Raw genomic sequence first — 12500 nt, forward strand, 5'->3', positions numbered from 1 at the left:
TATAGTGTGCATTTTTCCCTATATCATAGAAAAGCTCTTAGATTTGGCATGAAGGACTTGACACCGGAGGTGAGGGATGTTTCTTGATTTATGATTGGTAATTTTATTCTTGCAGCAGTGTATACGACAAGGGAGAAGGTCGGGTCCTGCCTTCCACCCAGTCATGTAATGGAGTCCAACTCCAGGTCGTCGTCCTCAAGAGTACGCAGCCAGCGGAGGCGTGTTATCCGGCTCAGGTAGGTAGGAGTGTATAGGATATCAGGAATTGTTCGGTCTTGGTGTTAAAGGTAACATAACGAGGTAATATAACGGTGTTAAAGGTTACATGAGGGTGATAGAAGCAAAACTCTAAGTTTCGTGATTAGAGGAGAATGAGGAATACGGTTTTTTTTTTTTTTTTTTTTTTTTTTTAAATGAAGTCAGGTTTGGAGATAACTATTAAAAATTGTTCCGTAGTGGTAGGTAAAATGGAATGCACTAAACATTTAAGAGGAACCACACCACACCATGCCTGTCTTGCAGATGAGGACAAGGTTGTTCATGATTAAAGTGTAAACAAAAAATGTTGTTTGTTACAGGTCCTGCCACTACTGAAGGGAGAACCAAAGCAGCGTGTCCTGACAACCTGCGGCAGAAAACGGACCCATTTTGCACCGGAAGAGGCAAAACGGTCTCGCTGCACCTTCCGTGGAGGAATTGGAGCCTAACTCGCACCAGCTTTGACCTAACGCATCGCCATCCAGGGAGGGAGGACACACTGCCTCGCACCAGCTCTGACCTGACAACACGGAGTCCTCCAGGGAGGGAGGACACACTGCCTCGCACCAGCTCTGACCTGACAACACGAAGTCCTCCAGGGAGGGAGGACAATGCCTCGCACCAGCTGACTCAACACGGGGCCTCATCCAGGAAGGGAGGACACTGCCTCTCACCAGCTCTGACCCAACACGCAGCGTCATCCAGGGAGGGAAGGCACGTTGCCTCGCACCAGCTGACCTGACAACACGCAGCGTCATCCAGGGAGGGAGGACACGCTGTCCCTTCCCTGATAACACGGGGCGTCATCCAGGGAGGGAGGACCCTGCCTCGCACCAGCTCCGACGTGACAACACCTAGTGCCATCCAGGAAGGGAGGACAGTCTCGCTTAACACGCAGCGTCATCCAGGGAGGGAGGATGCACTGCCTTGCTTCATGTAACCTAACCTAATATATGTTGCTAGTCACTCTTGTGATGTTATTATTCCTTCCATCTGATGTGAATGTATGCGCACACAAGTGTAATGTTATTATTTCTTCTATGTTCTGTAATGGACCCACACAACTGGTGTTACTACTTCATAATAAATATGATTAATCAATTCATATTGGTGATTATGATAATTCCTGTTTTTTTTTAAGGAATACTTATGAAATGCCTAACCTCACCTACTCAGAAGCTTGACCTAGCCTCAATACGAAGTTTAACCTAACCTCGCCTCAAAATTCTAGTCTAACCTATCTCTCCTAACCCTATATATATATATATATATATATATATATATATAATAAAGAAAGCCCCACAATGTGTGTAACAAATAGACCTTCCAGGTTTTCAAATTGTCTAGTCCTTTCCCTGAAGCTGTAAGTCATCCCACAAACTAGAAATTGAAAGTCTGAGGATACTTAATTGGCCCAAATTCCCAGCTGAAATTACAGTAAAATGCATCCATCATAAAAAAGCTGCATTATGCCTAAAAAAAGCAGAAAAATAGCTGCAAAACTGCTGAAAAGCACCAAAAATGGCAAAAAAATGCCGAAAAACCCCTGAAAAACTGCCTCAAAAACTGTGCTAAGTCATAAATACTCCGAAGAGTCTCCGGAGAAAGAGCAGATGTATATTTGGATTAAAAATACAATGAAGTCTCTCCCTTCCTTCACTTTTATTCAATCAACACATTTTTACATAAATTTCTAAAAAGTCTACCAAAATTTTCAACTTAGAAAATTTTACAAATTTCAACCAGAAAATTTTACAAATTTCAACCAGAAATGTGACACGTCTGAAAACTCTACCAAAATTTTCAACTTCAAAAATTTTTACAGTACAATAGTAAATTTGAGCAAAAATTTTTACAGTACAATAGTAAATTTGAGAAAATTTTACAAATTTCAACCAGAAATGTGACACGTCTGAAAACTCTACCAAAATTTTCAACTTCAAAAAAATTTTTACAATACAATAGTAAATTTGAGAATTTTTACAATTCTCAACAAAAATTTGCAACTTACAATATTCTTTAGTTCAAAAATTTTTACAGTACAATAGTAAATTTGAGAAAATTTTTACAATTCTCAACAAAAATTTGCAACTTACAATAATCTTTAGTTCAAAAATTTTTACAGTACAATAGTAAATTTGAGAACATTTTTACAATTCTCAACAAAAATTTGCAACTTACAATAATCTTTAGTGGAGAATTTATACATTTTTTTACATTGAAACTTAGAATAATTTATGCAATTTCCAACTTGTGACAATTTTATATTTTTTACTCTGGGAATATTTTCACCTTACAAAGTATTAGAGAAACAAAAATGAGGAAAGTTGCAAGAGGGACCATGAGGCCTGCACATACATGGCAGGAGTCTCTGTATGAACAGGTAAAATAACAAAAAAAAAAATAATATAAGAACATAAGTAGTATTTTGAGAGTATTTTCATTGCAAGTCTAGGAGGAAATATCAACTATGTAAAATGATTTTTTAAGCATTTCACAATGGCACTGCTCTCAAACAGCATGTTGTCCCTTGCAACACTATATTGTCACAAAACACAGACCGTCATTCTGGGGCCGCATTCTACACAGTCAGCCTCATGTCTCACTGAATGCCTGACTGCCACTCCACTGTTGGTCTTTAGCCTCATTACTTGTCAACTTTATATATGTATACAAAGAAATAGCTCCTCGACTTAATTTTCTACAATTTAAATTATTCTGACATTATATTACTACTTTGGGAAAAGTTAGACTAACATAACATGACATGACATGACAAATGGCACATGGCACATGCAGGCCACACAGAGCAAGGTTTGTTTAAGTTTTGGGACAACTGATGGTGCTCGTCTTGGCAGCTGTCTATAATGGTAAGTTACTGCATCAAAGAAAGACACAATTTAGTCATCACTACAGATATTTATCATTAATTAATATCAAAAACTGTTGGGGATCATGCTATGGTATATACAGCCAAGCTCCCACCATGATGAATGCGGCCCCTGAAATCTCACACAGAACACCAAAGCTCTAAAAAGTTGAGAAACTTAATATTTCATCAGTCTATACATTCTCACTCAAAAATGTATATAAACCTAATTATACACATTTTTCTCCTAAATGAAAGACACTGACATCAAGGAATGACTGCCCACAAAGCTGCCCACACACACACACACACACACACACATTGCAGTGTTGACTGAAATTCCATCTGCAGGAAGAGCAATGGTCTGTACATTCTGGACTGTTAAGACTGACACATCTAGATCATGCTAATAAACAAACACCCTTAAACAAATCTTCATAATGCAGGATCTCTTATAAGTCACTTTTTATACATCACAAATCTCAAAAACCATTACTCCTTGTAGCTAAATGTACAACTTACATGTAATGAAGTGATTTGATGCACAAAGGTCAACACAATGTCACAATCTATCAATATGAGTGTTGACAATCCTTCCGTCAAAACTGTGTGCACTACTTTCCACAAAACAAGAAAGCATGAACGAATGATGCTGTGAATGTTGCAACATCCTCCATCCTTGCCCTCTCGGTCTTGCAGTGTGCCGCTGAACCTCCAAAGTCTGCAACAAAAGAAAGGAGTCAAGAAAAGTTCATGTTTAGTGATCATTTACCTTCATCTCATCTCATCAATCTTAAATTGTGAAAACTGCTCACTTGTAATCACATTTGTGGTACAGGAAGGTATATCAAAAACCTAGCCAAGACAAGCCACACTATTTTCTTTTTTTATGCAAGAGGGAAACCAGCCAAGGGCAACAGAAGTTTAAAAAAAAAAGGCTCACTTGAATTGCAAGTTCACCAAAAGATTGGTACAGAATTAGCCAAGACAGAGACAAATACCTTAAAACCTCCCTCTTAAAAGATGTCAAGTCATAGGAAGATGGAAATACAGAAGAATGTAGGGAGTTCCAGAGTTTACCAGAGAAAGGTATGAATGATTGAGAATACTGGTTAACTCTTGTATTAGAGGGTTGGACAGAATAGGGACAAGAGGAAGAAGAAAGCCTTGTGCAATGAGACCACAGGAGCAGGGGAGGCATACAGTTAACAAGATCAGTAGAGCAGTTAGCATGAAAATAGCAATAAGATAGAAAGAGATGCAACATTTTGGCAGTGAGAAAGAGGCTGAAGACAGTCAGTCAGAGGAGAAGAGTTGACCAAAAGCTTTTGAATCCATCCTATCTAACAATATTGTGTGAGTGAAACCCCCTCAAATATGCAAAGCGTACTTCATACAAAGACAGATAAGGTCCTTGTGCAGAATTAGCAGTTGGGAGGTGAGGAAAACTGGCTACAATGTGAAAATAATTACTACTTGACAACTTGTTTACCTTACTCGGAGTGCAGTAAAGTGTGTGTGTGTGTGTGTGTGCCACTCCCTTCTTGAAACTCTGGAACATCTTCATGTGTTTACTCAAGTAAAGTGGTGGGCAGGGATACAGAGAGGCGCTTCCCTCAACGCCACGCCACCGGTACAGCACATCCTGCAGGGAGAACACAAACCCTCACTGTACTCACCAACAACCAGGGAACACGAGTAACTCAGCCACTCAGCCCTCCTTACACAGACAAACACCACCACCACTCACAAAACACACACAAACTGCACTCATCAACACCTAACAAATAAATACAAGTCAGCCACTCATCTCTTCCTCCTCTGACAGACATGCCCCCACAAAGAAAACAGTAACACACAGATTCCTCCCTTCAATCACCAACTTAGACAATTTATTTTCCCTGCAATCACAAACTCACTAGCTATATTTCCTCCCTTCAATCAACAAACAGTCACTAAATTTTCTCCCTCTAATCACCAACCAAGATTAACTAACCTTCATACATGACCACCACCACCACCACTAATCTACAAACTAAATACATTCTACTAACTCACTTACTCTTAGTTGGTGCTCCTAAGAACTGCACAGGCTTTAGTGGTGTCAGAGGTAAGTCTCAGTGAAAGGGTGAGCAGGTTGGCCCCATCACAGTTGCTGGCTACATCCAGTCCTTCGGGTTCTTAAGCACCTCTGTGATCTTGTACTCCAGTGTGCCTAGCGCTGGGTGGTGCATGTACTTCCACCTCTGTTGAGATAAGGTGTGGGGAGGCTCTGCTTATTAGTTGGATTGAAGTGAGTGTGTGTTCAAATCTTCACTTCAAACAATGTCTGTCATATCTTGGTCTTTTTTTTAAAGCATGAGGGAAAGCCAGCCAAGGGTCACAAAAAAATATTAATTAACTAATTAATTAAATTGAATTAAAAACAAAAGGCCCACTTGATTTGCAGTTCCCTTAAAGAGTAAGAGAGTTAGTTGAGATAAGGTGTGGGGAGGCTTTGCTTATTAGTTGGATTGAAGTGAGTGTGTGTTCAAATCTTCACTTCAAACAATGTCTGTCATATCTTGGTCTTTTTTTTAAAGCATGAGGAAAAGCCAGCCAAGGGTCACAAAAAAATATTAATTAACTAATTAATTAAATTGAATTAAAAACATAAGGCCCACTTGATTGGCAGTTCCCTTAAAGAGTAAGAGAGTTAGGCAGAAGTGTGTGACAAATGTCTGATATACACAGACCACAACATAACAATAACAGCAAATCTATCTACATGTTTGTTTTAAGGCAGTTTTGATAAAGGAAGGTTTAATTAAGATATCTAAAGCAAGTTTAATGAAAACTGTCATTCATATCAGTATTAAGAAAGTGAATGTGATGCTTTTTCTTTTCTTATCTTCTTTTTTTATTTCTTCTCTTTACTTTTTTTGATTTCTGGAAAAGTAGATACAAAAAATGACTTATGTAGTTTGATTGTGAATGATATTTTGTACTTATAGTGTGTGTGTGTGTGTGTGTGTGTGTGTGTGTGTGTGTGTGTGTGTGTGTGTGTGTGTGTGTGTGTGTTTTGATCCCATCACACACATTTGATTTTTCTAAAGCATTTGATGTTGTCAACCACACTATTCTCCTACAAAAACTTTCCTGTCTTGGCATCTCTGGTGTCCTCCTACAGTGGATCAAAGACTTCCTCACTCAGCGAACAATGTCTGTTTCAGTTACAGGCGTCCCAAGCAGTCACAGGTTAATCCCCAGTGGAGTACCCCAGGGTTCAGTTCTCGGTCCTTTACTTTTTATTATCTATGTAAACCACTTACTGTCTTACATAAAGTGATTGCAAAATATTTGCTGATGATCTAAAGATTTATCTGCCCATTCGTAACTTACCGCACACCCACACAGTTGTTGACATATCTAACTGCCAACGTGATATCAACTCTATATATAGAATATCAAACTCCTGGGAGCTTTCTTTAAATATAGATAAGTGTGTCACACTGAGATTCAACAGAGGCACTTTTCCTGAGCAAGACATAGGCCCATATAACACCTACTCACTCAATAGTACAGATATACAAAAGGTTAATGCCCACAAGGATCTTGGTGTACTGGTTGACACTTCTTTACGCTTCCACATGCACATAAAACTACAGTTAACAAGGCTGCAGGTCTGGCAGCAAATTTACTAAAAGCAACTATTTGTAGATCACAGAATTTTATGCTAAATCTGTTTATTACACATGTAAGACCACTACTAGAATACTGTTCATGCCTATGGAACACATGTTATCTTGGAGACCTAAAGATGCTAGAAAGTGTTCAGAGGTCGTGGACTCGACACATAGACGGAATGACTGGACTGTCCTACAAAGAGCGTTTGTTAGCTCTTGACCTCTACTCTGTACGTGGACGCCTTACTCGTGCTGACATAATAAAGTACTGGAAGATCTTCCACTCTGAGTGTTCTATCTCTCCCGAAGATTTATTCATCACAACACCACAAGCACATACTCGTGGACACCGTTTTAAATTAGCTCACCAGTACAGTTCAGTGGATCTTAGATCTCGATTTTTCTCATTCCGGTGTGTCCGTTTATGGAATTCTTTGCCTGACCATGTTGTTGCTCTGAACTCGCTGCCATCCTTCAAATCAGCCCTTCACAGTCATTTAGGCGACATTCTGTACGACTTTGTGGAGTAATATGCATACACACATGTGCTGCTGTTTGCTGCATAATAATATATCCTGCATTTCTGAACAGTTTCAATGGGTACACATTCCAGTCCACTCACAGTTTGTTACAATCATCCAGTAATCTACATCTAAAGTTGACTGTGTACCCATTTTCCTAGCTACCTTTATCCTACTCTTTGTTGTATTTTTCTGGTCTGGGAGCTAAGGGTGGCTAACCAGGTGAGTAAACACACACACACACACACACACACACACACACACACACACACACACACACACACACACACACACACACACTAGATAGAGAAGTGACCAAAGCGACAATGTATAACTTTAACCCCTTCCGTACCTTGACGCATATTCACGTTAATTTTCCTTACCTACTATTTGGCGATTTTACACAGATTCAGAACAAATATTGCGGGGTGATTAAAATAGTGAAGACTGGACATTAATCTTGTAACCTCCATACACGCTTCTTAATGTCAATAAAATGGTGCAATCACACCCAAAGCTGGTGGTAAACATGCACCTCAGTATTGAAGGGATTAAGATGAAGTTGGATAATTTTTGGGATAACAGAGATGGGACAGCATGAACACAGCTCCCCCTCCTCTATGCTGCAACTAGATCAACACAACTAAGAAAATACACAAAGTAACAACTACTCACCGCATGAAGGGCAAGAGACATCAAGATACTCTCAATCCTGGCGTTCGGTGTGGCAAATCCAAACTTGGTGCCTCGGTGGTACACCAAGTTGAACTCCACATACCTCCCTCAACGCAGCAGATGTCAAAGCTGCTCTGCCTCCGACACAGCATCGTTCTTGTGCTTCTTGACTGATGGAGGAGAGTTATGGGTGAGTGAGGCAGTATGAAAGAGATGGCAGAGGTAAGTGGAAGAGTGCCCACAGCCAAACTGACGGCCGGGGAAAGGGGAGGTCGACGAGCCTAAACACTTTCTATTGTTTTCATTATTTCTCGTTCTTTTCTTATTTTCTCCTTATTTTTTATTATTTGATTTGAAATTGACGAGGAAAAGAAGGTTACAATTAAAAACGCGATTATAAATGCTAGTTAAAAGGGAGAAAAGGAAAAATCACTTTGCAAATATAAGTTATAAGTAGATGGAAGGGCAAAAAATCCACTGGTGAGGCGTTGTGACTTGTGATCTCGCTGTCCCGCGATGTGTGACGCGTTAATAATGCCTCAGTAATACCCAAAAATAGATCAGTGTCACTTTGAGGTCTTTCCGTAGGTGAATGACACATGCACACAGTAAATGTAGTACTGGCAGTAAACTGACAACTGTTTTATCACACACACACATACTTACATGTGTTCGGTAGCTCAGTGGTTAGAGCGCTGGCTTCACAAGCCAGAGGACCGGGGTTCGATTCCCCGGCCGGGTGGAGATATTTGGGTGTGTCTCCTTTCGCGTGTAGCTCCTGTTCACCTAGCAGTGAGTACGGGATGTAAATCGAGGAGTTGTGACCTTGTTGTCCCGGTGTGTGGTGTGTGCCTGGTCTCAGGCCTATCCGAAGATCGGAAATAATGAGCTCTGAGTTCGCTCCGTAGGGTAACGTCTGGCTGTCTCGTCAGAGACTGCAGCAGATCAAATAGTGAAACACACTGCGTAGTGTAGTGGTTAGCACGCTCGACTCAATCGAGAGGAGACAAATGGGCAAGCCTCTTAATGTGTGGCCCCTGTTCACCTAACAGTAAATAGGTACGAGATATAACTCGAGGGGTTGTGGCCTCGCTTTCCCGGTGTGTGGAGTGTTATGTGGTCTCAGTCCTACCCGAAGATCGGTCTATGAGCTCTGAGCTCGCTCCGTAATGGGGAAGACTGGCTGGGTGACCAGCAGGTGACCGAGGTAAATCACACATTGATTTAAAGTTGTATATACTGTAGGTAATTTCTTGTTTTATTTATTTGTTTTTTATGGCCTAACACATAAGTATAGGCTGCCATACACATTCTCAGTGGAACAACAGGTAAATAATAATAACCACAATTTTCATTTATTTTTTTATTTTTTATGTAACTAAAGACATGAATTTCCCTCCCAAACATCTTATTCTCCTATTATTCTCACTATCGTCATCACGTACCAACTCTTCATTTATCTATCAATCTTTCTTTCATTATTCATTTATTTCTACTCCCTGACAGTACAGATCTAGGCACTCAAGTATGATGGTGACATTGGTAAGTGATGAAGGAAAGGTATCATTAATAAAACCATTGGTGCTACTACGTGTACACTCTCCATTCCTCTCTAAAACACTCTCTATATACTTCAATCTCTCTAACTTACATCCCTACATCTATTCATTACTGTACACATTATCTCTTCACCCTGAAAGCTTTTAACCCCTTCAATACCATGACGCATTCCCATATTAATTCTGGTTACTATCTGGTGATTTTCTACAGCTTCAGAAACTCATGTGGGGACTGAAATAGCGAAGACTCTGGCCATTAATCTTCTGACCTCCGTAGATCCTTCTCAATGTCAATAAAATGGTCTAATGGTCTAATCGTACACAAATCTCAAGGTAAAAAAAAATGTGTCCCAGTATTGAAGGGGTTAAAATAGTGAAGACTCTGGCTATTAATCTTCTGACCTCCATAGATCCTTCCTAATGTCAATAAAATGGTCTAATCATACGCATATTTCAAGGTAGAAAATGTATCACAGTACTGAAGGGGTTAAAATAGTGAAGACTCTGGCTATTAATCTTCTGACCTCCATAGACCTTTCCTAATGTCCAAAGAACGGTATAATTGTACACAAATTTCAAGGTAAAAAATGTGTCCCAGTGTTGAAGGGGTTAACAGCCTGATTCTTCCACCGACTTATTGCTAAACTAACTCGCCATATTCTGAAACACTTCTGGCCACACCTACGCCACTTTCAAAAGACTTTACATGATATTACAAGACTTCAGAATACTTTTTACGGTTCTAGTGAGAAATTTTACAACATTTCTTTACTATGAACAGAAGAAAACACTCTTGAGAACACAGTTCATCATCTCTGTGGCCTTTGAAAACAGCATGGTGAGAGAGCAGAGCATTTCTGAATATGGGTCTATGAAACCTATGAAAGGAGGCGAAAACTTAGCGTAGAATAAGTTGTATAAGACAAAAGTGGAGGACACGAGAAGGAGGAGGAATACAAAGAAATGCACGGGAAAAGATAGACAGCAACAGGAGGAGGAGGAGGAGGAGGAGAAGGATGCTAGAGATCAGTTCGCCGAAGTAAAACGGAGAGCCAAAAGAAAAGGTTTATAGATGCAGTTAAAAGAAAAATGATAATACACATGAGTGATGGATGCCGCCCAAAAAAAAAAAGATAAAAAAACAAAAACAAAAGCACACACAGAGGAGAGAGTAAGGTGGCCTGATGAGATCGCCCTTAACAAAACTAATCCAATGTCGAACGTTTGGAATCGAGAGTCTTACACCTGAATTGAGAAACGCCTTGCCCTCTCACTACGACAATTTTCCAAGGCCACAGAGACAACTAGCACGATTTTCAAGACAGTTTCCTCTTTTTGTCCCTTTTAGTACCATGACGCGTTTCCATATACATTCTGCTTATTATTTGGTGATTTTCTACAGCTTCAGATATTCATGTAGAGGATTAGAATAGTGAAGACTGTGGCCATTAACCTTGTGACCTTCTTAGACCCTTCCTAATGCCAATAAAATAGTCTAATCGTACACAAATCTCATGATAAAAATGCGTCTCAATACTGAAGGGGTTCATGAACTAAAAATATTGCCAGTCTATCACCAGAAACTTAATAATATCCTTAAAAACACGATTATCTTCAACTGGAGCCTTTGGAAAGCAGTGATGGTGAGAGAGCAAAGCGTTTCAGAGTACAGGCCTTATAGAAGTACATCATCTTACTTCAGGACCACCACTAGATACTAACGATGGGGTACAACGAATGAAGCAACGATCCACCTACATACAACATAACAGCGACATAAAGAGTAGACTCCATGCAACAGTTAATGCCTGAACTAACGCGCTATAATAACCTGCAGATCCAACCATTGCTGTGATATGTTCAGTCCCTTTACTTCAGTTTCTCCTGTGAAGAGAGAGAGAGAGAGAGAGAGAGAGAGAGAGAGAGAGAGAGAGAGAGAGAGAGAGAGAAATATATGCATTCACCATAAAGAAAAAGGGTGTGATGCATGAAAATATGTAGTAGTAGTAGTAGTAGTAGTAGTAGTAGTAGTAGTAGTAGTAGTAGTAGTAGTAGTAGTAGTAGTAGAAGTAGTAGTAGTAGTTGCAGCAGTAATGGTAGTAGGAGCAGCAGCAGCAGTAGTATAGTAGTACCAGTAGTAGTACGAAAAAAAAAAAAATAAGTATAGCTTTAAAACACCACGAGAAAAGAAGGCAGGCCAGATGAAGGTGTTGTCATAGGCTAGGCATCCTGACTGCTGCGTGTGGTGACCATGATGGGAATGTCAGAGCCCGTGGCCGTCTCGTCATCAGTGGTGCCTCGCAGGACGCACGTGGGGCCTGAACACACAAACACGGGCATTAGAAAGACGCCTGGTGGAGTATTGAAGAGGGTATATAATGTGGAGGACGTGATAATTGGGTATGTAGCGAAGTGAAGATTGTGGGAGGTTGTAGGTGAATGTTGTGGCTGAGAATGTGGTTGGCAGTGGTATGGTGGTTTTATAAAGTGTCCGGGAGATAAGAGGAGCGATTAAGTGAATGAATGACAGGGAAGATATTGCTGGTGAAGGAAAGGATGAAATGATGAGAAACAAAAGAGAAGAAAGGAAAAATAAACGTGAGAGAGGGAAAGATAAGAAGCTGGTGATGGTGGTGGTGGTGGTGGTAGGGATGGTGGTGTTGGTGAGTGTACAGTAAGACTATCGTGACATCTTAGGTATCCTTTTAACCTTGAATTCATCAGGTGTCACAGGTAAGACGATAAAAGACACGGAAGGCAGGTGTGGTAAGTATCAGGTTACACATACAGTCACACATACACACACACAACACACACACACACACACACACACACACACACACACACACACACACACACACACACACACACACACACACCTACACATACGCTAGTTAGTGAAGTCAAACAAATAGCAGCGGCATGCTCTCGCAGCCTCACTCACCTGGAGGAG

The 12500-nt window shown here is 40.3% G+C and overlaps 1 protein-coding gene and 1 long non-coding RNA gene across 3 annotated transcripts in view; both read right to left on the reverse strand.

The window, feature by feature from the left end:
• Positions 1-1908: 1908 nt before the first annotated feature.
• On the reverse strand, positions 1909-8692 carry LOC123505043. Its single transcript, XR_006675030.1, has 4 exons — positions 7989-8692; positions 5190-5373; positions 4620-4772; positions 1909-3848 (listed from the first exon to the last, which is right to left on the reverse strand). It is a non-coding gene; the product is annotated as an uncharacterized LOC123505043 (long non-coding RNA).
• Positions 8693-9211: 519 nt separating this feature from the next.
• The window catches only part of LOC123504961, a 124667-nt gene continuing 121378 nt past the window's right edge, over positions 9212-12500 (reverse strand). For both annotated transcript variants that reach the window (XM_045255930.1, XM_045255931.1), the window contains exon 16: positions 9212-11865. In XM_045255930.1, coding sequence (XP_045111865.1) covers positions 11768-11865 — 98 coding nt within the window. In that variant the 3' untranslated portion in view covers positions 9212-11767. The remainder of the gene's footprint in view (positions 11866-12500) is intronic.

The sequence above is a fragment of the Portunus trituberculatus genome, chromosome 17 (assembly GCF_017591435.1).
Source record: "Portunus trituberculatus isolate SZX2019 chromosome 17, ASM1759143v1, whole genome shotgun sequence".
NCBI classification, from domain to species: Eukaryota; Metazoa; Arthropoda; class Malacostraca; order Decapoda; family Portunidae; genus Portunus; species Portunus trituberculatus.